The 25827-nt window shown below is 52.9% G+C and overlaps 9 protein-coding genes across 9 annotated transcripts; 5 read left to right on the top strand and 4 right to left on the bottom strand.

Annotated features, from left to right (window-relative positions):
- Positions 1–70: 70 nt before the first annotated feature.
- On the top strand, positions 71–1996 carry N7510_008824 (uncharacterized protein; the record flags this gene model as incomplete). The annotated part of the gene is made up of 1 exon (XM_056980749.1): positions 71–1996. The coding sequence occupies one exon, from the start codon at positions 71–73 to the stop codon at positions 1994–1996; it is 1926 nt and encodes a 641-aa protein (XP_056830958.1).
- A 420-nt stretch (positions 1997–2416) lies between these two features.
- cdc31 (putative cell division control protein Cdc31) lies at positions 2417–3337 on the top strand (the record flags this gene model as incomplete). The annotated part of the gene is made up of 2 exons (XM_056980748.1): positions 2417–2743; positions 2819–3337. 2 exons carry the CDS (start codon positions 2417–2419, stop codon positions 3335–3337), a joined length of 846 nt encoding a protein of 281 aa, XP_056830957.1.
- A 442-nt stretch (positions 3338–3779) lies between these two features.
- Positions 3780–8654, bottom strand: admB (uncharacterized protein; the record flags this gene model as incomplete). Its single annotated transcript, XM_056980747.1, has 3 exons — positions 3780–6352; positions 6874–8188; positions 8241–8654. The coding sequence occupies 3 exons, from the start codon at positions 8652–8654 to the stop codon at positions 3780–3782; spliced, it is 4302 nt and encodes a 1433-aa protein (XP_056830956.1).
- Positions 8655–9718: 1064 nt separating this feature from the next.
- N7510_008821 (uncharacterized protein) lies at positions 9719–10864 on the top strand (the record flags this gene model as incomplete). Its single annotated transcript, XM_056980746.1, has 1 exon — positions 9719–10864. One exon carries the CDS (start codon positions 9719–9721, stop codon positions 10862–10864), a length of 1146 nt encoding a protein of 381 aa, XP_056830955.1.
- Positions 10865–11644: 780 nt separating this feature from the next.
- Positions 11645–12765, bottom strand: N7510_008820 (protein kinase family protein; the record flags this gene model as incomplete). The annotated part of the gene is made up of 2 exons (XM_056980745.1): positions 11645–11976; positions 12024–12765. 2 exons carry the CDS (start codon positions 12763–12765, stop codon positions 11645–11647), a joined length of 1074 nt encoding a protein of 357 aa, XP_056830954.1.
- A 765-nt stretch (positions 12766–13530) lies between these two features.
- N7510_008819 (uncharacterized protein) lies at positions 13531–16049 on the top strand (the record flags this gene model as incomplete). Its single annotated transcript, XM_056980744.1, has 3 exons — positions 13531–14881; positions 15424–15886; positions 15938–16049. 3 exons carry the CDS (start codon positions 13531–13533, stop codon positions 16047–16049), a joined length of 1926 nt encoding a protein of 641 aa, XP_056830953.1.
- Positions 16050–17790: 1741 nt separating this feature from the next.
- N7510_008818 (C2 domain protein) lies at positions 17791–21697 on the bottom strand (the record flags this gene model as incomplete). The annotated part of the gene is made up of 4 exons (XM_056980743.1): positions 17791–19266; positions 19326–19478; positions 19505–20812; positions 20861–21697. 4 exons carry the CDS (start codon positions 21695–21697, stop codon positions 17791–17793), a joined length of 3774 nt encoding a protein of 1257 aa, XP_056830952.1.
- An 808-nt stretch (positions 21698–22505) lies between these two features.
- On the top strand, positions 22506–23463 carry N7510_008817 (uncharacterized protein; the record flags this gene model as incomplete). The annotated part of the gene is made up of 2 exons (XM_056980742.1): positions 22506–22638; positions 22748–23463. 2 exons carry the CDS (start codon positions 22506–22508, stop codon positions 23461–23463), a joined length of 849 nt encoding a protein of 282 aa, XP_056830951.1.
- A 119-nt stretch (positions 23464–23582) lies between these two features.
- N7510_008816 (homeobox domain-containing protein) lies at positions 23583–25460 on the bottom strand (the record flags this gene model as incomplete). Its single annotated transcript, XM_056980741.1, has 2 exons — positions 23583–24821; positions 24876–25460. The coding sequence occupies 2 exons, from the start codon at positions 25458–25460 to the stop codon at positions 23583–23585; spliced, it is 1824 nt and encodes a 607-aa protein (XP_056830950.1).
- Positions 25461–25827: the final 367 nt, after the last annotated feature.

Below are 25827 nucleotides of genomic sequence, written 5' to 3'. Positions count from 1 at the left end.
TCTGGCTGTTCTGAGGAATAAAGCTGATCCCTTATTTGCTCTGTAGGCTACTGTGCCTTCACCAACACAGATGACAACCAGTGGGCACATGCAACAAGTTCTGGAGGACCCTTCATCAAGCCTGTCACTAGGACCTGTATCCGAAGACCCAAACGAGTCCCCCATTTATATTGAACCTACGCACAATGAAACTGCCCCTTTCCAAGGATTCCCTTATTACCCTGAACCTAGCCTGGCCGGTCTGGTTCAGGGTGATCCCTTGCAAATGTATGGAGCGTCCGAACCGCAACAAGGCACTATCTCTCGTGATAGCCAGACTTCACCAAGTCTAGCAAGCCTGGATGCACCGACAATTCAAGGCATGGCGGCCTCTCTGATGACGCTATGTTCGCCCAGACTAGCAGTATCTATGCCCGATCCCATACACCGACCGTATACGTGGCCCATGAGCTCCCAAGATTCTTGGAACTGCACCGTCGCCGATTACGACTATGCCCAACATGCGTTCAGGAGTAGTACAGGAGGAGTGCAGGAGCCCCTCCCTCCCGCCGGTTCTAGTTTGCATATCATCATCGAGGACCCGCGAGAGAACCCGCGCGGCTATCGTGAAAGGCGGATCCGATCCAAGGTTGATGTAGAGAAGCAGAAAGAGAACACTCGTTTGCTCAAAATGTTTGGTGGTGCCTGTCTTTGGTGTTACCGGAGTAAGAAGAGATGCGAGCCTGCCAATACCTGTCGCTCGTGCGCGTCGAACCGGCGGAAGTGTATCCGGGAGTCTTCGCAGCTGTCCCTGTTTGGTCCTACCGTGGAGCTTTCTGCGAACGATGGTCTCGCCGCTTTCTTGTTAAGCCCGCCTTCCCGTGAAGCGCTCACCACGCTGCGGGTGCTGAGCAACAAAATCCTCAAGCGAGAGCCAGGACTGCGGGTGGTGATGAACCTCCGCCAAACCGGTGATGGGCATATTCAAACGTGGGCGATCGACCTGCGCGACGCCCAGACAGCTGTCTCCAGTGTGTGGGGGCACCCCGTTGCTGCATTTATTGCTGAAGCAAACAAGTATGTTTGGTGCACTGAGCTGGTCAAGTTCGAAAAAGCCTACCATTTGCACCCGCTCGTGCAATCCGCCATCGCCATGGCGAGGATGTTCATGACCCTTCGCTGTCTGGGGCAAACCAATATCCATGTCAGCCGGTTTGATGTTGACATTGCACGACTGACTCTGTTTTATGTACTGGTTGTCTGTTCTCGGGACCTAGCAGAGAAGTCCGAGCGCTTCGCCGGGATTCTCTGCGAGGCATTGCGTCGAAAGGACCTGCATTATGGCTTTAACAATGGAAACCATGAAGAGGTAAACCCCGTGAGCCCGATCTGGGCCGCCACCGCGCTCTACTATCGGGTTGTCACTGGGCTGCTGGACCTTCACACCTGCCTCTCTATCGCACCGATCTTCAATTCCTTCTCCTCGCACCTAGAGGGTGTTCACAGTAGCCTGTGGAGCATTCTGAAATGGGTTTCGCCCTCCCAAGAACCCTGCGGCAAGGGCTTTTTGACTGCTGCGCTCAACAATGAGATTCCCGTCCTCCCGTCTCGCGAATACTTCGACCTCGCTCTCTGGCTGGGACCTTCCAGCCTCGAGCCGTTCGAGCCCGTGGTGTTCAGACGATATGCAGATCCTTTCTCGGAGACATCCCATGCCATGGAATCCTTCCTGGAAGCAGCGTTCACCTGTCCCCCAGTTCACCCCCAGCCCAGTCCCGATAACAGGGCATCTCCACGTGCAGCAAAGCCCACGGAGACAAACATGCCCGACGATGCTTCGACGAACAAACGCCTGAGGATGATCTCGCCGGTGCGAAGCGAAGATTTCGATCCGATGAACCCAGACTCTTGGCCTAGCCATGACGAGTCGATGGCCCTGATTGACGAGTTCTTCGGTGCCATCACCCCGAAGCCGGGAACGAGCAGCGCGGACGATTCCAACGAAAACGGTGTTTAGATGAGATCAAAGAGCAGCATAAATCCGGTCCGAAGATTTGGAGGAGGACAGTATTGCTTCTTGTTGGTTGTTATTTTTACCTTTTCCTAACTCACTGACTGTCTTTCCGAGCTGTGATTTATTGATTACCCGCGTGTACCATAACGATTGAACAGGCGATGACCAAAGAGGGTCTGTAGAGGCGTCACGGATTATTGGCTGGACTGTGTCTGTGGCTGTACAATTACGAATATCCAATAGCTCATTATTACCTACATAGGTCTGACCTACTACCATTAATCTTACTATCCTAATCTTATCCAGCTGCATGTAGTTTTATGGTAAGCGTTAGGTACAAGTGGATCCATTCCATCCGCGTCGCGTCAAGAATCTCCCTCTCCACCGCCAACACCAACCTTCCCAATCCCACCACCACTAACCATGGCCTCCTCATCCGGCGGCCCACCCTTCGCCTCGCGCTCCTATACTGGCTCAAAACTACCCGATCGCTCTATCCCGTCCAATGCCATGCCCTTCAGCGCCTCTTCGTTCTCGCGACACCGCGGCGGCCTAGGCGCCACGGCGCCCGCTGATTTCGGGGCTGACCCTTCCAAGCAGCCCGCGCAGCAGGGTGGCAATGTTGTTGCTGGTGGCACGCCCGGCTCGGCTGTGCAGCTTCAGGCGCAGAGCCATGGTGCGCATGGGCAACAAGATGCTAACCCGTTGAATCGGTTGACAGAGGAGCAGAGGGAGGAGATTAATGAGGCTGTGAGTGATGCATCTCCCTGATACACAATGCACGGGGAAACAGAGAAAGCTAATACAACCCCCACACTACTACAGTTCACACTCTTCGACCTCGACCGCGACCGCCACCTGGACTACCACGAATTACGCGTCGCCTTCCGCGCACTAGGCTTCACCCTCTCGAAACAAGAGCTGATCTCCCTCCTAACAACATACGGGGTGCCTCGTCCCCAAGTGCAGCAACAAGCCCAGAACCCAAACTCAGCCCAAAACCAGAACCAACAACAGGCACAAAATCAAAACCAAAACTCATCGGCCAAAGGCTCAAACCCCCAACACCCCTCCAACCTCCTCATGCCCCTATCCTCGTTCCAAGCAGTCACAGCGCTCAAGATCCTCGAACGCGATCCGCGCGACGAGATCCTGCGCGCGTTCGAGCTCTTCGACGATGGCCAGAAGGGGTTTATTGACCTTGAGGATCTGAGGCGTGTTGCGCGTGAGTTGGGCGAGACGGGCCTTGAGGAGGAGGAGCTGCGGGCTATGATTGAGGAGTTTGATCTGGAGGGTGTGGGTGGTGTTACGAGGGAGGCTTTTGTGGGGATTTGTTGGCAATGATAGTATCACATGGCTTGTTGTTGCTGTTACTAGGACGGACGGGTTTAGGGAGAGTGGGTTTATATCGTACTATTGGGACCGTGTCGAGGTCCGAGAGAAGTGTTATGGTTGACTTTGTTGCTTGGATGCATGGATTTCTTGGATGGGTGTTGGGTCTTTTTATTTGATTCTATTCTTGTGAGTCTGTCTGTGTTGCTTTCGGGAGTTCGTCTCGTCTTGTCTCTTGCCTTGATCTTGGTCTTGCGAGGTGCCAAAGCAGGGATTGTGCCAATGGATATATGCTACTCTTGTCCTGTGTTTTTGATTCTACTTTTCCTGTCGTTTTCTTCCGCAGTGAGATATTCTTTTAAGATGGAGAGAAAGCCTGCTCTGTGGTAATAACGAGTACAAGACCCAATCTTCGAACTTCAGATGCAATGTATGTATTTGATATGAAACTGGCCTAGCCTGACTCAACTCTCTTCTTCTCCATTCCGGTAAAGAAGCCGGACAGAAAATAAACAAGCCATAGGGTAATCAAAAAGCCTACAGCCCAAAACGAAAACAGTGAAAAAAATGATATATCGCGCCGACCAGTATCCCAACCCCGAGTCCCGAGTGCAGTGACAAACAGAATAATAAACAAATCATCACAATCACGAATAATGCACCGGTGGTGGACCGCGCGGCACATAGGGGTATGGCGGGGGCACGTTCTGGTATCCGGCATTAGGATAGGTGTCCCACTGGGACATCTGAGATTCCATCTGGGGGGATGGGACGATGGTCGTGGAGCGCGAGCAGGGTAGCGACCACCGGACGGAGCATAGGAACCCGTTGGCGGGGGAGCACGATTACGCATATTCTTGCGAGCGCGCGCGGCTCTGCAGCGCGAAATGATGCACGAGATGATAGCCAGTAGGATCAGGCCGCCAACGCCGCAGCAGATCCCAATAACCAGGCTCTTGTGGTCGTTGATCCACCCCAGCGCCGAGGAGCCCTCGCACTGCCCGTTGCTGCAGCGGCCGCCGGAGTCGCACGGCGTGCCGTCGAGGTAGTTCTGGTTCAGCGACATACACGTGCTGTAGCCGTACTCTGCAGCGATTTCGGGTGCGCCGCAGACGAGCTGGCAGCTGGGGGTGTCGGTGTTGTCGCAAGCCCAGGTGTCGTTGCTGTTTAGCATGCTGCCTAACACGGAGCGGCACTGGTAGTCCCGGCTGGTGCACTGGCCGCTGGCGCACTGGAGTCCAGCGCCCGAGGAGCCGCAGTCCGTGCCGTCTTTCTTGAATACGTCGTCTGGGCAGGCACCTGTGGTGCCCGTGCAGTATTCGGCGATGTCGCATTGGCCGGTGCTGGGGCGGCAAACTGTGCTAGCGGGGGTGAACTGGCAACTCGTGCAGCAGCTGTCGTTGGAATCGTCGCAGACGGCGCCGTTCTTGAACTTGCACGTCGTAGCGTCGCAGCAGGGGTCGTCGCCGCAGTTCTCCTCGCCGCCGCAATCGCATTCCTCGCCAGCCTCGACGATACCGTTGCCGCACACGCTGCCCGTGATGGTGACGATGCCACGGTTGTTGGTCAGACAGGAGGACTTCACGCTGCTGGTGCCAATGGCCGAGCAGACGTTACCGATGGTGCATTCGGAAAATGCCGAGACACCGGGTGACGCCGATGGGTTCATGATGTACTGGCCGCCGGCGTTGCAGGTCGTGGTGCTCAGCGGACAGCACTCATTTTTGGACTCGTACCCGGCGGCACAGGTCTGGGTATCGCAGTCATGGACCGCGCCAAAGGTGTGTCCTGTCTCATGGGCGAAGATCTGCCAGCTAGACCCGGCAGTTTTCACCACTACATTGGCGCCCGAGACCGACTGGCCGCCATCGCTGACAAGCTGATCGTTGCATAGCTGGCCCATCCATGAGACGCCGACTTCGTCCTGGGTTTGGCAGTCGGTCATGAGAGTCCAGTAGGCGTTGCCATCCTTATTTTCTGACCGCCACTTGGAGAATTCGTTCAAACGCCAAGTGATATTGCCGCTCTGACAGTCCATATTCCACGGGGTGGCCTCGGCGGCTGTCGTGGGGCAGTTAAAGGAGTTGATGGTGAGATTCTTCAGCGCGAGTGAGACGTTGAAGGAGTCTTCATAGACGTTGGATGCCGTGTTCACCGTACTGATGATCCAATCCCTCGCTGCATCTTTGGCAGTTGTTGTCGTGTTGCCACTGAACGTTTGGGTAAATTTACAGTCGGTGGCCACACCGATCAGAGCAACCTTCTTCGTCTTGGGGCATCCCGCCGTATTGCCAATGCTCGACTTCAAGTTCACATTGCCAGTGTTCCCCGATACGCCGCCAATATCCGATTGTCGCTTGCTCAGGCCGAACAGGGAATTCAACGAGGTGACGCCAAACCGGCCATTGCCCGCCTGGTCAAGCCCTCCGCGGAAAATGGACTTTTTGAGGTCTGCATTGAAGTCCAGCTCGTGTGCCTTACAGCTTTCCTCGGAAGAGGCCAAAGACCGTTTGAGTTCCTGATGCGTGGCCTTGATCATGTCCGAGTCACGGAAGACCACCATATACTCGCCCTCCCGATGCTCGATATCCGCATCGATCGGGCGCTTCTTCTGTAGATACGTCGAACTCAGCTCGATGTGGTGTTTGTTGTGTCCGACACTAAAGGCCCCATCAAACAACGGGTCTGCGCCATCCCTTCGCACCGTGATCCTGGCCCATCCAACGGGATTCCACCTTCCTTTGCCCGACCCTTCCAGGGCGCGGCCCATAAACACCTTGAATTCATGCCGCTGCAGCGGCTCCCCATGTTCTATACTGCCATCAGGGTTGAGGTACTGTACGTAGGCATCCTCCGCGATGATCTCGTGGTTCGGCTCGAGTTCCAGCTTGATCCGCTGTGCGCCGTCGTGCAGGTCAAAGGTGAGATCGAATTCGGAGAAGTAGTCGATGTAATGGGAGGAGGTGCCGATCACTGGATTCTCGATGGGTGCGACATGGCGAATGGCCTCGAAGGCCTTGGAGTGTGCTGCCAGAGGGTGTCAGTCAGCGTAAGCGCCGGGGGGCGGGGGAGGTTGGGCGTTACCGTCAGCCTGTGTCCAAAAAAGGGAGGCTACGCTGGCGAGAGGCAGCAGTCTCTCCAGAAGCCTCATGGCCAAAAAAGAAGGTCAGTCAGTGTCGACCCCGAGGGGTTTGTTGACGGTGTTAACGAAGGGACTCTCTCTCCAGGTGACAACGTTTAGGGTGCGACCGAGACCATTGGAGGAAAGGGTAGTCTAGGGTGTAGGGGGCCACTCGTGATTAACACAAGGGCGGAAGGAGAGTGAGAGCGAGCGCGAGAGCGAGAAGGGGATTAATCAAGCGAGGGATATTCGAAAAAAGACTAAGGGAAAGAGAGAAGGAGAGACAGAGAGGGTGAGAGTGAGAGAGTGAGAGTGATGTGACAGCCAACATGCCAAGGTCGCAAGATTCCTTAGTATCCGCCACACTCCGAGGCTTGTTTCTATATTTGTCCGGTGCCTGGTGGCGACTATCTACATTAATCTACACTCGAATGGTACATCTCGTGTGCCTGCCATGCAAAATAGGGAATCCGGGCCTCACATCGTGGACACATTTTCCCGGGCAAAGGCTCGTCTGTCTCATCCCAGGTGTCTAGAATGTCATTTGCGGCGCCCCGTGGATCCACCGGTGGAGTACTAGATCTGGGAACAGCACGACTCTCCTGCTGCCGAAACATCTTTCCAATGTCGCGTCCGCTACTTTGTTTCTGGTCCCCGGCACTTTCCACTAAATTAGTCACGGCGATGTTCATGAGGCTGAGAGCCCAGCCAGCCTTGTCCGGGTGAAGCTTTCGGAACACCGGCAGCACAGCCTCCTGCACCAGTCGCTCAGCCAAGGCATCAATGTTTTCGTCCAGCGCAAAGACGAATGGTGGGAGCGGTGCCGAACGCGAGATACGGTTGGCGTTATAGGTGCGCCCGATATCACTGTCTGGCGGAAGGCGAGGCCTCGTGGAAAGTCGCAGGGTGCGAGGATGGGCGAGCCACCGTCCTTGCGGAGTCGTGGGATCGGTTTTGTCGAGTAGATCTGTCCTCATCCGTCGGATGAGACTCTTTGCTAGGACTATTAACTCTTGCCGCACGTTGTCCAAGCTGTCGAGTCGACCGTACGAATCCTCGATGCTAATCTGGGTCGGCAGATCGCGGGCTTCGAGGACTTCGGAACTGTCGACTCCATGAAGGATGTTCCACATGCGCATCCCAATGCCTTTGGGGGCACCCGGCCCCCCGAGGATCTTTTCCAGCGACGCCGGGCCCATGCCGGGGAACAGGCGCACATCCCTCACGGTGACCTTGTCGTTCGTTGCATCATCGCCCGCGACATGATCCTTCAACTTCTGCGCCAATCGCGAGCCAATCCCAGGAATCTTGCGGATCTCATGCGCATCTAGAAACCGAATGATGTTGCTCTGCGAGTCATTCTCGGTGGCCACGTAAGGCGGTAAAAGCGTCGTCTGGCTGTTCGGCTTGTGGAGATTGCCCACCAGCTTAGCCAACAATTTCGACGTCGATATCCCTCCCGTAGCGGTGTAGCCTTTCTCATGTTCTAGCTGAGCTCGGAGATACCCAGCTAAATGGGAGGCAACCCGCAGCCTCACCTCCAATGACGACAGGTCCAATGAGTGTGCGCTTTCAAGGCCCCCAAGGCGCGGTGGATCCGTTTGGCCCTCAAATCGGGCGGCATCGTAAGCAAAGCCCACTGTCGGGTCTGTGCGATCCAGATGGAAGAAGGAAGTTGAGAGACCATAAGGATTCAGAACCCCGATGTTGTAATCGATCATCTCCGTCACATCGAGGGAGAGCTAGCCAAACCGGTCATGAGAGGCATATACTACGAAGTACATAGTTACATACCTCATCAAAGCCCAATCTCTCGACCCTGCCGCCCCAGACAAAGCCCTTGACAAAGAGGTACAATTCCTTCGAGGCATTGCGGAATTTCGTCAGGTCTTCGCCGAGCACTATGACCACATCGGGACAGATCCGCTTTGCGTCGCGGATCAGCTGCAGCTTATGCAACCCTCGTTGGCGCGCTTCGTAGTTGCACGTCACGACGATCTGCTTCTGCTGCACGGCGAGGGGTAGAGTTTTGAGGATCGGCTGCTCGACCTCGAAGACGGAGGCGTAGAAACAGTCGTAATCCTGGATGATCAGCGGAGGTGTCGCGTGGTGGGCGGGGGAGAGGTGGCATTTACCAAATGCAGGACTATTCGGCTGTCGTTGCGCACGGGATATGATGCCATGAGACAACGTGGGCTGGTGTCTCATGCGCCGATGACGCGGATGGCTGGTGGCCATGATCGACCGCAAAGAGGAAGACTACAGCGTGTCACGTGAGGCGATATATTCTCCGAGGGAAGACCAAGAGACGATTCTATTAGGCATCGATTTGTGCTATATATGATATGGACTGTTCCAAGATCTAGACTTGTCCATACGCTGCCGGTATCTTTTCAGTCGCAGTCTGCGTTTCGGGGAGATGATTACTAAATATAGATACCGTAGCATGCGGTGAGCTCGTGAATGTCAAATGGTAGTGGCCTTCAGCAGTCCACTGTGGCAACCTAGAGGAAATAATTTCAGGGTAGACGTGCGCTTCTATACTCCGTAGATGCCCCCTATGTCACTAGTCTTGCGCCCATCAGTTCTAGTGCTCGCTCGTCGGTGCTCCAGCCTAACTTGGCTGCTTCTAAATATAGAAGTGGATCTATTTTCGGTCTAGAGCCAACTAATACACCCTCGATCGACTGATCCCCACGGGTGTTACACTCTGGCCTTTGAACTGCGAGTTAATAACTAGAGATCGATAGGCCATCCTTATGAAGTTACATACTACTACGCACCGATGATATTATTGCACAATGCACCCCTGTCCGTGACTTGGTCGCCACAAACGCCTCTTTTTTTCTTTTGGTCTTCTACTTTCTATTCTTAGTCCCAACCAACCAACCCCCGCCATTGATTGATTGACTCGGAAGCGCCGACCTTATTCATCCCCTTCTTTTGTCCGGCTGACGGCACGGAGCAAATCCTTTCTTGTTCCTTTTCTTTGATCTTTCTTTAGTCTATGGGGGGCGGCCTCAATAATAATGACATGACACCTCCGTCGCATCCTCTCTATTCGTCGTCTGCCTCCACGCCCTCACACTCTCACTCTCACTCTCACTCACTCACTCACTCACTCTCACTCTCACTCTCACTCACCTCTCACTCTCACTCTCACTCTCACTCACTCTCACTCTCACTCTCACTCTCACTCTCACTCTCACTCTCACCCACCTACACTATCCTTAATCACTACTACCACTGCCACCACAAGCACTTCAGCAACCATGGCCTGCAGTCTCTCAGCCCCGCCAAAACCAACAGCCATCGCATCACGGCCGAAACTCTCTCTCCAAACATCCTCCCTGCCACGCACCTTCGGCAGCTCCTCCACAGGCCTCTCATTCTCCTTCGCCGCGGGGTCCAGTGCATCCCCCACTGTCCGCAATACATTCCGAAATGCCTACGATGTAGCTACTCCATCGTCAGCAACGGCTTCTCCCTCCAGAACAGTACCGACACCAACAACAATACAGAGTTCTGGACTGGGACCACGATTCAGCACCTCGAAACCACCCTCTCCATATGTCACCACCAACAACAGCAATAACAACACTAATAACAACAATAATAACAACCCCTTCACCTATAATTACCGCAGTCCCTATCCATACCAACAACCACTGGGTGTGCGAAGCATCCTGCGAAATTCACCGCTCGAGCCCACGGCGCACCGACGCTCAGGGTCTATCTCTGCGACGAGCGTAAATGGCGCTGCTGGTGGCGCCGGTACGCGGCGGGTATTCTTCCCTGCCAAGAAGCAGGTTAGCTATCGGTATCCGCTGGAAGAGATTATCCGCACAGAGCGATATACGGTGTCGCATTTTGACCTTGTACTTCAGGAGGAGGAGAAAGAAGAACAAGAGGAGGGGCATGAACAACGACAGAAGCAAGGGCATGCCAAGCCAGAAACCGAGCACCCAACACCTGAACAGGAAGATGACGACTCGGATTATTCCACATTGTCACTATCAGAAACCAGCGGGTCAAGCGAGGAATCCAGCCCTGACGACGGACAACACCACACTTCATCTTCACTGTCCAAGACGGAGCGCAAGAAACGGCGTACAATGCGCTTGGAACGCCAGGTCCGGGCCGTTGCGCTGCTGGATGGTCTCCAGGCGGATGATGCTTACGCTGCCTCTACGCCACAGACACCTCGCCAACGACGGGTGAAGCGGCGGCGCGAGTGGAAGTGGACGTTGGGATCGGCAAATCCAAATAACCCACAAAGTGCTCAGAATAATGTTGTTTCTTCATTGGAGGTGGCACAGCAGAAGTACACACCGGTGACTACTGTCTTGCCATTTGATTTTGACCCGGCTGTCTCCAAGGGCCTTCTCGAGCCCACGGAGTTAGAAACGCGGTGTTGATGACGCTTCTTTTACATCTTATGAATCATGTTCCATGTCATATAGAAGGCGCGGGTTTGCATTTTTGTACATATTTACTACTTACTCTCTGGTCTGTTGATGATACCTGTCCTGTTTGTCATCACGATCATAATAATTACATACATTCCCATTTGCAGATCATACTCGGTCCATCCGGTTGTTTAAATGCACTTATTTCTTAAAAGTCGCAGCCCGGATGGATCTCTCACACTGCTGGCCGGCCTTGAAAGAGGGCTCCAACTTATCTATCTACGAGCTGGAAACTACAGATGTTGAAACTTCACAAAGCCCGTTTCTCTGTCAATGATATAACAGCATCCGTCGCTCCTTTGTCTTCTTATCAGATCAAGATCAGAAGGTGTCTTGCTGCTACGGTGGGAGGTGTTGGACTCTACATGTCTGGGCGCACTGCTACACACTGCTAAATACACAGGCAATGCTATATCCCACAGAATTGAAAACTAGCTCTCTCATCCAAAGCCGCGAGGTTAGTACCTACGATACAAGATTTTGATCGAGGAAAATACAAATTGAGAAAGATCGAAAACTGATTTAACATATTTTACATGGTCTCCAAAGATCACCTAACCGGTGCTCTGCGTTCTATTTCTTTCGTAGCTTCGTAGCATCAAAAGGCCATTAATCAAAAAGCAAGGATGAGAGACTATCTAAAGAACGACACCACCAACGCCTCAAAATCTCTTGCAGCTCGAATATTAATTTCCCAGTAGTAAACAGACGCTCTGTCAGGTGAGCTCATTATACAACTCCAGCAAATGCCGACTGGAATCCCTGGGGATAGTAGCGCTCGCTTGGCGCGCATAAAGCCTTAGCGATCACGTTCAGAAGGTTATCATTGTTGCTGAATACTGCATAGTTTCTTGCCTTCAGAACATCTGCCACAACATCGGCTGAAGGCCAGAGTTTACCATTGGGCTGAATGACATCCTTCCATAGTCGGTAGCGCTCGGTCGAACCCTGCAGTTCCGCAACAGACATGACCATAAAGGTCATCGCCATCGAGAATGTGTCCACTCTGTAGTCGTAGGCCGCTCCGGTATCCGACTTCATGGCAAGAATTTCTGGAACAGCTGTGTGAGATTCAGATTCATCCGAGTAGAAAAGAAGGACCACAGACCTGGGGCAAGGTAACTTTCCGTGCCAACATCATATTGCTCGGAAGAGGAGGTCTCCCTTGATTGATCGAAATCCATAAGCTTCAGCGTGTCGCCATCCTTCAGAAAGTTCTCGGGCTTAAGGTCCCGGTGGATAATGCCTTCACTCTGGACACCAGCCACCGCATTGAGCATCTGCTTGAAGGCAGCGTTCACTGAGTTCTGATCCGAGTAAGATCCGAAATTGGTCTCCAGGGAGCCTTCGGAGACGTAAGGCAGGATCAACCATCCGTAAGGCCGTCTCGGATCTTCCTGATAAACGTAATCGATCACGGGAAGAACGTTCGGATTGCTGCTGCATTTCTTTTGCAAAATACCACCATAAATAACAGCGTATCTTTCGCCATAGCTTCGCTTGGCGATCACAGTCGGTTCAGGGTAAGGTTTGAGCGTGGCCTTGTGAATGGCGGCAACATTTACCGCAATTTGCTCCCCCAATACCAGCCTGTTGCAGCCCCATGTGAGCGTTTTTGAGCCCTTGTCGTAGTCTGCTAGTGTTACCGAGTCAAGTATAGGTACATCGAGCTCAGCACCCCCCTCGCCCTCACGCATGGTCTGATAGTCCTGGTATAAAGGCCAACTTTGGATGAAATCCGGTACGTCACGCTTGACAAGTCCGACATGATGATGGGGAGCAGCAATACTGCTTGCCAGGAAGAAATATAAGCCCCCTAGGGCGAGAGGAAATCGGCTGAAATTTTTCATCTTGGTTAATGTGCAAGCTAGAAGGAAAGAATGGCAAAACCGCTTCGGAGATCACGTAGTAGGTTCCGGGACCCTTTCTCTTTTATTACCGGCCCATATAATTTGATTTACCTCTCCGCCCCAAATCATGAGAACCGCGTCCGCACAGTAGATGTTCATCAGAGGTTCCAGGCTATGTGATAGATCCAGGCGGTACACCCCTAATCCTTCACCCTGATCGTCTCTTTAACTTACCGGATATGTCTCGCATAGCCTCGTGGCGCTGCCTTGTACTGACACCTGAAACGGGTTATTGCCAGGCTGAGTCGTTCACATTAGCAAGCTGGCCTCGATTAGTGGAGATGGCAGGCCTGAAGTGTATTGAGAATCCTGAAGGAATAGGATGGGGTCTGCTGAGGACAATGATTCGCACCTGTCAGAAGGCTGAAACGGAAATCCACTCCATAACCTATAATTTCCCGAAATTAAAGTAGCCTTTAGCAGGGATTTACCCAGTTTCTGTCAGGAACACCATAGTGGCTTGCGCAAATCAATCTCGCCCCACATCGGCGCATTGTCTGAAGGACTATACCGTTTCAATGAAGCATTCGAAAACAATCCTGCTGCATCCCATGTAGGATGAGATACACTCCACAGGCTTTTGCCGTACCACACAGATCACCCCCTAAAATGGACCCCAAAAAGAAAACACCGTATAAAGAATGTTGGTCCTAATCTCATCCGATCTTGCTTTTTAGTCTATAGCGACATTTCGGCTTCGTCAATATGCTCTATAAAGGGGCTGCCATGCTCCTACTCCCCCTTCTGCAGGGGGTCAGCGCAGACTGGACCACAACTATCACAACCATCCTCACCGTATCCAACGGCTTCACTCCCGTCGTCGACTTCACCACGACGTCTAGCTTTAACAGCAAGCATAGTCACCGGGAGCAGTTCAGCACGATTGTTACGGTCCCCAATGGCATGATGCCTATCATCCACTACAGCTCTATGCCGGCTCATAGTGCATCGTCCGGTGGATCGCTGGCGCCGCCGAGCTCAACATCTCGAAGCTCTATACCGCTCGCCCCTAGCCGTGGCTCTTCTAGCTCATCGGCCAGCGAGACTGTTCCGCCAGAGAAGACCAGCCCTAATTCAAACGCACCCACAAGTACTCCTAGATTGCCTAGCTCGGGCTTGTACGGGTCGTCCATCCCCCACCCAGGTGGCCTACCCAGCTCGGGTCTTCACCCATCGGGTAGTGCTTCGGCTACTGCTCTATCCTCATCGTCTAGACATAGCCAACCCACACCCGGGGCCACATCAGCTTCAGGAGCATCGTCTGCCGGTGGTTTGGGCTCAACTTACGGAGCCTCATCTCAATTCCCGTCGGCTGCGCTTTCTTCTGCCCCTGATCTCAACTCACTTACACCAACGGGTAGCTCCTCGGCTGAAGAATCTGCTATCCTTGCATTTGGGCCTACAGGTGCTCCATCTTCGGCGCCATGGGGCACCTTGACTGTTCTCCCTTCCGGTACTATTACCGGAACGCCTGCGTATTCGGAGGCCACCAACATTGCAATCTTCCTAAAGGGATTCTATAACAACATAGGCCTACTCAAGACGGATCCTAAAACCTATAAGAAAAATCTTCAAGATGTTGAGAATCAAGCTGAAAATTACCTCTCGAAGATTGACTACCCTTCGGAGAAGTCTCCTTGCTCTGGGTCCCTTAGAAAGAGATCTCTCTTCGGTGATATTGGAAACCTTGCCTCTAGTGCAGCCAATGTTGCCGCAGGTGCCGTGAACGCCGCCAAAAACATCGCGGAAGACGCAATAAGCTGCATTAAGCCAATTGCAGATGACATGATCAAGACCATCCCCGATGATGTATCCAAGTTGACGGATGATATCGAGGACACCGTCAAGAAGGGATCTAAATACCTGGATGAGATCAGTAATATTCTGAATGACATGGAGAACAAAGCCAAGGATGATGAAAACGAAAATTCATCGTCGAATTCTGAATCCTCCACATCCTCGTCTTCATCCAGCACGTCCTGTTCATCAAGTACAACGTTCTCTGACTGCACGACAACAACTGTCTTGGTTTCGACTTACTCCACCGGAGCAGATGGTTCGACTTCTCCATCAACTAGCACAAGTACCACGACCACTTGCAGTACTGCCACTGCCTGCCATGCTTCCCCGACCTCAATGGCCACCACCATCACTGAGTTTGGATCCTGCAAGCCCAGACGCACCACCAGGCTTGTACCCCCCGGGCTTCGTCGAACCCTTACATTTCATCATACACATCTTCCGGAGGCTCAGCTGGCTCTGCAGGCTCTGCAGGCTCGGGATCTCCTGGTTCTAGTGGTTCTGCTACCTCAGTGGCGTCTCATACATCTCCCTCATCTTCCTCCGGAACTTCCCTTGTCGGCTCAATACCCCAGTCTTCGGCTCCAGGCATACCCCCCTCATCAAAGCCAGCCTTATCTCCGGGAACAATCTCATCTCCGGTGAAAACTTCGGCTCCTAAAACCACATCCACTTCAAAAATAACGTCGACATTGCCACCAGCGCTTAGCTATTATATGTGTTTGGAACAAGCAGGCCCAGAAGTTAGCACACCTTACTGTGCTTGTTCAACAGTAACTGAGGGACAAACTTATTCAGCGACCGCCCCTCTCATCTCAGGAGAGTGCTACGAGTACACCAGCTTTCCATCCAAGATCACCCTAACACCAAGCTGGACTCCGACTGCGCCTACAGCGACGCCAGTGCCCTTCATCACCACTGAAACAGATGGCGAAATACTCTCTTATCCGTCGCAAATCTTTCAAAATTTTGCTACAGAGGGGGTAGGCGCACCCGTGACGCTGCAAACTCCGTCACCAAGCCAGACCAGCGGTAACGATAAAGGCTCGGGCGAGTGCCACAGTATCGACGATGCCTGCACCAGAGCTTATGAGCAGTACGTAGATGACACAGTTTATTCATCCTACACATCCTACACAGCGAATATTGAAAGTGGCATCATCGTGGATGCAACATTCGGCACAGCAGGCTGTGCGGCTATGTATTCATGCGATAACAATGACTATGGTTTTGGCATGACCGGACGGCAGATCAAGGCTGCGTAAGTCAATCCTCCTACAAAATTCCGTGAACTCACTGACAATTCTACCAGTGTTGAGTATATGATGGCAAATGACAGTGCCAGTAAATGCGGAACGACATATCTGTCGAACTCCTGTCAGATCACTCTCAATTACTGCACCAGCTGCTCGGCCACGCAGTAATGGTGGGCATGCTTACATGAAGCACGGCTAATACCCTGTCAATGTTTCCCCCTTTTTGGCGTCTCTGTGTACAGACATTTTGGGTATTTTTTCTAAATTATTTCAGGAGTCATGGTCTTCTTACTAGATAGATATGAACTTAAAAGGCTCTAATGAAAACAATGCCCTTCTAAATTATCATGTATTTAATACTACGTTGGGCAAAATTTCAAATCTTCAATTGGAAGCCATTGGTTAGCTACAATGATATAGTTAACTAACGTAATCCAACTAGTAAGCCGGGCCACCCCAAAACACCATACTAAATGTACTACTTCTAGAATTCGATATTTCAAGAACCGCAAATTAACATTACATGATTGTTTGCATGATATCATTTATAAGCATATGAAATAGTATAGACTTCAATCAAGACTAAAACATTGTTTAAGTAAGTTACCAGAAAAATTCATTACGACCGATCTGAACCTCAAAACATCGTAACTCTTGCAAACATTATAAATAGGGCAGATGCGATCTAAATAGCATAAATGTATAATGAAAATTTCATTTTAAGCCATAGTTTCCTCCGATATCGAGTTGTAATTTATTGCATCTACTATAAACAGACGGGTGTGGTGTTATAAATAGCTTTAAAAAGTTCGGGGGAGAAAAATGATGATTAGAGATTAGACTATGAACAAAAGAAGGAAACGGTTGAAATTCTCAAGGGTCTCTAGTAACTCGATTCTATTTCAGTTCAGGCTCAGTGGTCTAGTGGTATGATTCCTGCTTTGGGAGTTCTATCTAAAATGCAGGAGGCCCCGGATTCGATCTCCGGCTGAGCCCAACTTTTTTTGTCTCCCATTGTCTTTCTTCCTTTTTCAGTTTATTCTATTTTTAATCTTTCTAAATCAGAACACTATTATTATGTACCCAATAGTTAGAAACAGCTAGCTAGGCTTTAAGTTCCTACACCTGTATCATAGATCGAACTCATAACCATGGTCGTTTTCTAAGGGCGTACGTATTGATATTCCGTTATCCGCATATCCACCTCACTAGGTCCATCATACTTTACAGTAATGGCTAATTGTATACGCTTTTCAATAGAATCGGACGCATCCGGCATATTGGGGATAAAGTAGATAGAATCATGGGTGAAATTGTATAAAATTGACCTGCGTGTGAATTGACTGGTGGGGGTGGCGCACCTATAACAGCAAGGACGGTGTGGGAAGCATGTCGCTATGACCAGATAACCATTGGAGAAGCCAAAACAGCGGGCCGACCTAGACCCTTAACTAGTCAAAGTGGGATGTTGGCGAGGCTATTCCATTAATCATGATTGCTTGGAACACCAACGTACGGTGTAACTCGATCAAAAATTGGAGTCCTGCAGAAGCCCGCGGGATTAAGTAAATCTGCAGTACCCTTTCCTCCCCCTCAAAGAACCGGAAATAGTAGAAATCATCGAGCTAGCTCACCGGACTGGCTATATAATGAAGAGGTTCACCTATAGGCATGCCCACTGCACATACTCATAGGGCTTGGAGGTTCCCAGTTTAGGGGGTTCTCAAACCAAGGGATGTTTCATAGAGCCCAGGGCTCTCTACTTGTTTAGGCGTACAACCTCATTACTTCTACCCACGTTGATGATAATGGTCTCAATTGCCGTTACGATCATAATTAACATATCCAACCCTTGATAAACTCATTCATCCTGTTTTGCATCTACCCACCCACTCACACACATACAGTATTAAGTCTCTGTCTCAACATCCGGCTCCCTCCCCGTCAAACCACCCGCCCCAACTTTCTTCTTAAGCTTCCCCAGCGCGAACTTAGCCTCATCCTTTGCGAAGAGCGCATTCCTGGCCGGCTTCCACTGCATCAGCCCCCGCTGCTGTCTCTGCTCGCTGCGCTTATTCGCCTTGTTGACGTTAGTCGGGCTACTAGCGCTAGCCTGGGACGACGACGCCGTCACACCACCAATACTCTTCCCACTGATAGTACTGAGAGTCGACGGACCATTGCCATTGCTATTGTTCGATGACAGAGACATCCGGTCCGATTCAGAGGTATCATCCTTGTCCTCGGGCGCGCGGTCCTCGTTCATCCCGTTCTCCATGTTCGAGGGCTGGCCCTCCAGCGGTGGTGGATTGACCGGGTCGTGCTGCGGACGGTCACGGCCTGGTTCGGCGACTTTGCGGCCGACGGAGTCCGTGTACGCGCGCGGGTCTTCGCCGAACGCGCCGCTCCAATCTTGGCCCTCGCGGTCGATCCAGCGGCGGCGCTCGGCAGGGTCGGCATGCTTCAGCACGTCGCGGTTGTCGATTAGGGACTTCTCGTGCTTTGCTTGGACTTCTGGTGGGACTTCGATGGATACGCTGCGGGACCGCACGCCCTCCGACATGCATGCTTCCCAGGTCTCGAATGTCTCGCGAGAGTCGTTGTCGACTACGAAGCGTTCGTGCGACTCGTCAATGCCCGGCGAGAAGCGGCACTGGAATTGCAGACGGCCGACTTCTTTTAGGTCTTCCAGGCCGGGCACTTCCTTGGCGCGCCAGTTGGCTTCCGTCACGTAGTTCTGCGTCAAGCGGGCGCCTTTCTTGGTTGTCCAGATCGGGATGTCGATGTCTGTGTCTTCGTTGTCGGCTAGGTGTTGCAGCCACAGGATAGCATAGGCGGCTGGGCCGTGTTTTCCCGGATGATGGACCTCGAATACCACCGGGGATCGGTATCGGTGCTTGACAGGCATGCGCAGCGAATCGCGGAAGCTCACGTCAGAGGTATCGTAGATCGCATCGTTGCCGTCCATGTGGCAGACGTGCCGGGTGATCTTGCCGGTACTGCCGCCGGTACGCATCTTGATCTTGGCGATGCGGCCGTAGTTCTTCGCGACGATCTGGTGGGCAGAAAACTCGAACGTCCCGACGTCCCAGCCCAGCATGTTGGGGGGCAATTTGGTCTCGACGTGACGGAAGAGAAGCGAGATGCGGACGCGTCCGAATCCAATCCCTCCGTCGAGGGGATACCACCGCGTCACTTGCGAGCTGGTCTGGAAGATATCGGATAGCTTCAGTGGGACCACACCAAGGATGGGGTCGTGCTCGCGATAGCGCTGATCACGCACAGTGATCGTGACGACGGCTGACCTCCAGTCGCGGACGAACCGCTCAGTTCCTGCATTAAAGATCGGCTTGGAGCTCACTGCTTTGGGACGGGTGCGGTAGGCCTGATTTTCGTGATCAGTATTTTGAGGAAAAGCAAGATAAAAGGTTCGAAAGCACTCACTAATTGATCATTCAACAAAATCGTGCAGTAGCTCGTTGGAAGAGTCCCGCCCTCTTCCTCGGTATTCTCGCCATACGCCTTAGCGGGCTCGTACTCCTTGCCCTTGCGGTTTCCATCGCTGCCATTGATATTTGCCAGTTGGAGATTGACAATCTGGTGCACCACGATGTGGACAATACCGCTGGGCCAGATAGGATCCGGGGGGTGTGCACGACAGCGTCCTCTTCTTCGTTCTCGATCGTCCCCTTCTCATCCTCAAAGGTAGGATCACCCTTCATATTCTCAGGCAGATCCTTGTTCTTCCCATCAGTCCGCAGCTCCGGACGAAGCTTTGGTTTGCCGAAATATCCAACTTCCCAGTGCAGCTGGCCCGGCATCTCGCTGCCTTCATCCAGGCCCTGCAGCTTAGACACCTGGGGGAACATATGACCCGGGTGTTGCAGCATTTCCCGGATTGGCAGCTCGACTTTGCCAACAATGTCGTCGGCAGAGTTCCGGTCCGAGTCCCAAAGCTCGACGCTGAGGTTCTCGTTCGCCTTGACCAACTCCGGCGTCACGAGTAGCGCAGCAGTTTCCTCCCATATCGGGTTCAGGTCGTCGGTGATCACGCGCGTGCAGTACATGGGCTTCCCGTATTTCGAGAAGGACAGGTTGATGTACGGGTCACTGCCGCCGCCTTCACTACCACGTTTGTCCTGCTTGCTCAATCCGACTGCACGGTGGATGCGAATCCACATCACACCCAGCGCCAGAGTGTCCTTGTGAATGTCGTCGCCCTTGAGCATCATCGAAAGATCCATCGTCATGGACTTGGGGGCTGCAAACATAGCACTTGCCGCGGCGATGGAATAGTTGACGAAATTCGAAATCAATGGCAAATTGAGGATATTGACTCCCCTTCGAACCATGGGCATACAGCCTGCACGCACGTGTGGGACACCGACCAAGCTGAAAGTAACCTCTTTCATAAACGGTGGCTCGGGCATCAACTGAAATCGCAGGCGAACGGTACCGACCAACTCGATCAACTCGACGAACACAGGGAAAGGCACGCCGAAGAGTCCTCGGATACCCAGATAGAAAACCAGCTGCATGTGCATGTTCCGTGCCTTGGACGAGGCAGACTGGCCAGTAGGCTTCGCGTGGTAGGCGAATGCGGCTTCCATGTTGTAATAGTCACCTCCTTCCTCGGCGGCGGCCGCTTCCTGGGGATCTTTGTTCTTCAAGTTCTGTTCGCGGATATTCTCCTTCATGTGGTCTACATGGTTGTCCGGAAGAGCACGCATGCTGAGAATCCGGATTGGGTTGCTCCCTTGGTCAATTTCAGCAATGCGAACGTTCTCAACCACACTCGGTGCCGAGGCCTGCATGATGTCTTCGATGGTGTCCGCGACGGGAGTTAGCATCTCAGGATTGACCAGTCCCCAGACGACACCAAGGAAGCTGTTCATCCACTCCACGGATTCGGGTAGGAGGTTGGCGGTGGCCTTTGATATGATCAGCTCGATTCAAATTCCTTCAAGACCCGGACTTACCATCTGCCCACGAAGCTGCTCACTGCTCCACTCCATATCTCGACCACTCCGGATGACCTCTTTCACCCACAACCACACGCCCGTTGAAATGCATGCTGCCAGTGGGATAAGACCCCAAAGGGAGCCGCCGAAGAATCGCCCGAGAATGATGATCGCGAATGGAATGGCAATACACAGAGCTGTGGCGCGCTTTTCCAATTGATCGAACATTGGTTTGAATGAGACGGTCGGCGTGGGGTGGAAGAGGATGTTCGTCATCTCACCGCGAATGGGGACATCCGACGTTGTGCCCTCTGCAATGGGATCTGGCGGCGCCGTGACATCCTGCTCTTCTTTATACTTGCTCAGCTCCTGATCCGCGCTCGTTTTATGTTCTGTCGGTCGCCCCAGGTTTGCATTGGGGACTGTCAGCATGGGATCCTTGACGGGTTCCATGGCGCTCTGGTCCAGATCCTGTACACCGATTTCTTTGCCGGTGGTTGGATCCGTGACGGTGCGAATCTCGGATTTGGGGGCTGTGCGCGGCCGATGCTCCATCACGTCGCCCTCTTGCTGCTGGCCGCCCTCTTGCTGCTGGCCGCCCATCTTCTGCTGGCTACCATCTTTCTGCTGGCTACCATCTTTCTGCTTGCCATCCTTTTTGCGCTGTGCTTTTTCCTGCTTGAGTTGCTGTTTCCTCGCTCGGTTGTCCTCGTCAATCTTCTGGTCTCGTTTTTTTTTGTCGGCGTCGAGATGCTCGACGAACTTCTGCACCGTCGGAATGGGATTGGCCCCGCTCCAATGCTCGCCGACATGATGCCGCTGCGGTCCTTCGGGTTCCGGGGCGGTGGAGGCCATGCTTGCAATGGACTGAGCTGGTTATGAAAAGATGGCCAATAGTGATGTGTGTGGCCGGTAAGTACCAGCAGCTTCAAAGCACCTCCCCTTGGTCAATAATAGCGTCTGGGAGTAATTGCACTCCAGTGCAGGCAGAGGCCCAGCCCTAAAAGTGGTACCGGTTAGCTGCCAGTGGCACTACGTCATCGGTGGGCACTGGGCACGACGGGGATGACGATATGGAGTGCTCGATCATTGATTGCCCTTGACATATTAATTTGCTGATCCATCCCTCCCCATCGCTTGATTCCATTGCATTGGCGGTCTTGGCGATGCGCTCATCCCAGGCTGGCCATAATCAAGGCATTGGGGGCCTGGACCTGCCGCCGGGGCTCGCTTTTCTCCAGTATCTCTCATGCTCCCTTGGGCACGCGACATGATGTCACTAGGGATATTCATGACTTCAATACCGAGACCGAAGCGGTCGCAACTACCATGGATGCTTACGATGGACGATCCCAGTTGGTCTCGTTCGAGCGCATTCTTGTGTGGGACAGGCACCGTCACTCGTCGAATGAAGTCGCGTATCAGGCCGGCGATCGAGTGAGAACCGGCGATCATGGTAGTCGATCGGTAGTCGATCGGTTGACCGATCACAAATAGGCACTAGTGATCGAACAGTTCATGCAGCTGAGCGTAGTACGAAGTGTATGTGTATGCAATGTGGTGCTGGTCGTGTGTTCTTATCGCCACGGGATCAGCGATCTTCACTTCCTCTTCCTCCTCCTCTTCCGCTCTTCCCTGCAACCACAACATCTTCTTCCCCACGATGTCAACCCCGGAGGAATCTCCCGCCCAGCGAGCGGCGCGCCTGCGCCGAGAGCGCCGCGAGACCAAGATCAGGGATGGAGGATCACAGCGGCTGAACAAGATCACCAGCCTCGCTGGACGGAAACCCCAACGTATGCAAACACCTCCCTTCCCTTCATGTCCAACCAACCCTTTCACTCTGCATCTCACAATAACTAACACTCCCGTCTCCCCAACAGCCCACGATGAATCCTCTCCAAGCCCCCAGCCTGCTGCCGCCAGCGCATCCCCATCCCCCCGCGCCTCAAATCCGACCCTCGCCCTCCCCCCAACCAGACATGCAGTCTGCAGAGAGCCTCCGCGCCCAGCAGGAAGCCTTTCGCGCCTTGCTCCGCCAATCGGCCCCCGAGCCCGGCCAGGACCAGCAACAACCAGGCGACATGCCAGAAGACCCTACCATAAAACTTCTCAATTCCCTCCTCGGCGCCATGCCCGGTGATCCCAACGCCGCCCCTCCTCCCGGCGCGCCTCCCCAGCCCCCAGGCCAGCAGCCGCCAGGCCTCTCACCTGCCGACATCGCCTCCGCACTCGGTGTACCACCCTACCTAGCCAATATGCTGGGCGGTAAACAGCCGCCGACGGAGCAGGAGCAGAAGCGACAGCGGGTGTTGAAGACGTTGCATGTTCTTTTCGCGGTCGTGGTGTCTGTGTACTTGCTTTTCGTAATCGGGAAGTCGGTTGCTACCTTTGGATTTCCGCCGCCAAAGCCCGCGACGGCTCAGAATCCCTGGACCGTGTTTGTTACGGGGGAATTGGTGCTCTCCGGTGGGAGGGTCCTGCTTGCTGGGAAACAGGGTGGTCTCGGTATGGCGGTGCAGCTGGTTAGGGACGTTATCCGCGATGGAAGTCTTGTTCTGTTTGTGCTCGGCATGGGCACATGGTATCATAGCGAGTGGCAGACTGCTGCCGTGTACTAGTTGAGATGAGACCAATAGTTTGAAATGGAGGTTGTCCTGCATTCCCAATTCCCAGTTGGAACGCTACATACGAACCATAATCTGTACTAATATCTGCATCTTTATTTATCAGCTATATATCAAGCAGAGGAATCACCCTGTCCCCTCTGAGCAGGTAGAACAACATTCCTCAAAACACCCATTGCCGCCGCATCTAGTCCCCAATCACCCACCCACTGCTCCATCCTCGCCCCGTTCTTAAAATGCTCCGACAAATGATCAGCCCTCACCCTCCAACTCGGCAAAGCACACCCACAAAACCCACACCGGCTGCGAACAATGCCACCGCTGCTGCGCCAGACATCCAGATCAGGAACTGGCGGTATCGTACACCCGTGGAACTTGCGCAGATGTTGCCATAGGTAGTCCTTGCGGCTAAACGAGCGCTCTGGGATGGGTTTCTCCGCACACACGGCGAACTCGTGTTCTTCCAAATGGCCTGGTGTGGGGGATGTAACTTCGCAGAATGGGCATGAGCTTGGTTGTGACTGGGATTTGGTTTCCGTTTCTAGGCCCCGGTGCAAATCGTCGAGAGAGGGCGTACAGACCCAGAAGTCCAGTGGGAGGTGCACGCTTTTCTCGTGCCGGGTCCAGTCGTGGCGCTTGCGGAAGGACTGTGTGCAGAATGTGCATTGATATTGGTGCACATTTTGAGATGTAGATGCTCGGTCTTTATGTCGTTTTCGGTGTGTTGTGTTTCTCTTAGGGATGAGTGGGAACGGTAGAAAGGCCCCTTCTCCTCCAGAGGATTGATAGCTCCATGCCGAGGAGACACTATCCGATGCGGAGGTCTCGGATGCCCTACTCCCAAAGCTAGAGGCAGAGGAGGGTAAATGAGAAGACGAATCCTCGAAATTGAATAGATCCATTGCCGACCCATCAATAGAGAACGGGTCCATTATGTCAAGCGGAGCCTCCATCGACTCCGAAGCAATAGCGTCCTGGATAGCAGACTCAGAAACCGGCTCATCTTCTGGCGGAGACGCCTGCCAACGTTCCATCGGGGTCAACATAGAAGCCAGTGTACTAGTGACCATGGGAGAACCGGCTCGAAAATGCGAGTCTGCATGGACGGACAAGGTCTGCAGTTTCTGCTTCTGCCGCCGGCGCGCATTGGCGAGCCACGTTGAAATTCGTTTCGCGGAGAATCCCGTTTCACGAGAGAGTTGTGCCTTTTCGGCTTCGCTGGGATATGGGTGCGTTTGGTTCTGTGAGAACCATTCCCGTAGCACGCGCGCGCCTTTTCGGATAAACTGCTTCGATTCTATGCGTTCTGTGGGGGATTCTATTTGGTTGACGGGTTGTTCTTGTTTAATCACCTGGAATTAAAACATGTTAGATGTCATTATCGTCGTATTTATACAAACACTCACTCCATCTTCCGTGTGCTCGGGCACGCCGTGCAGATGGCCTAGCACGGGGGAGAATGTTTCGAAGCCAGATGGAAGGCGCTTTTCTCCTTTGGCTAAGCTGCATTCTCGAAACAGGGCCACGCAGCTGGAACAAGACGTGATGGGATTCGGATTTGCTGGTGCAGTGCGAATGATCAGACACTGTAGCCTGTGTCTGCGGCAGTGGCTGCAAGGAACGGAGGGACGATATGCCCCGTCAAGCCACTGCGAGACGTTGCCAAAAGCCCGTGTGTTGATTGGGTTCATTAAAAGAGGCGACGAAGCGGTATTTTGAAGTTGTTGCATTGGTACATCCATCTGATTCGGTTGAATCACGGTTGAAGAAGGCATGGGGGGCAGCATGGGATCCTCCCATTGCGACCATTCTGTGTCCGCCGGACTCGGTGAACAGAAGTAAAAGTCGTTCAAAGATCTCCAGTCAAGACTAGACTGTTCGACCAACCAATTATCGGAAGCATTCATGTCCAATATGCTTTCTCCTGGGTCCGGCATGGACGGTGGCAATTGACTGGACTGAGCCGGGACTTCGGGAGGTTGCTGATCCATGGAGTGCGGTGATGTGCAGACTTCAATATCGAAAATACCCAAGCAGCCACTTGCAGCCGGCAATAGATTCGGAACAAGCAACAGTAGTCAGTGGTTCATGGTCGATTGACTCACTTCGTCCGATCTAGCCGTTCCCGGTCTGGATTTCGCCGCCTTCCAACGACATCGATGACTAATCTATATCTATAAAATGACTGACTAGTTAGAGCATTTTTGCCAATGCCTTTATAAAACATGATCAGTCATCGCTGCAAGATAGCCAAAACACGTCTGTTGAGGTGATGAATGCCATCCCCCCTCGCTCGGGTAGCCCTCATAGACAGTCTACTTGTGGATAGTTTCGTCTTCTCCTTCCCAGACAATGCCA

This window comes from Penicillium lagena, assembly GCF_028827675.1.
Source record: "Penicillium lagena strain IBT 129212 chromosome Unknown utg000006l_segment0_segment0, whole genome shotgun sequence".
Lineage (NCBI taxonomy): Eukaryota > Fungi > Ascomycota > Eurotiomycetes > Eurotiales > Aspergillaceae > Penicillium > Penicillium lagena.
This window is presented reverse-complemented; position numbering and strand designations above follow the sequence as displayed.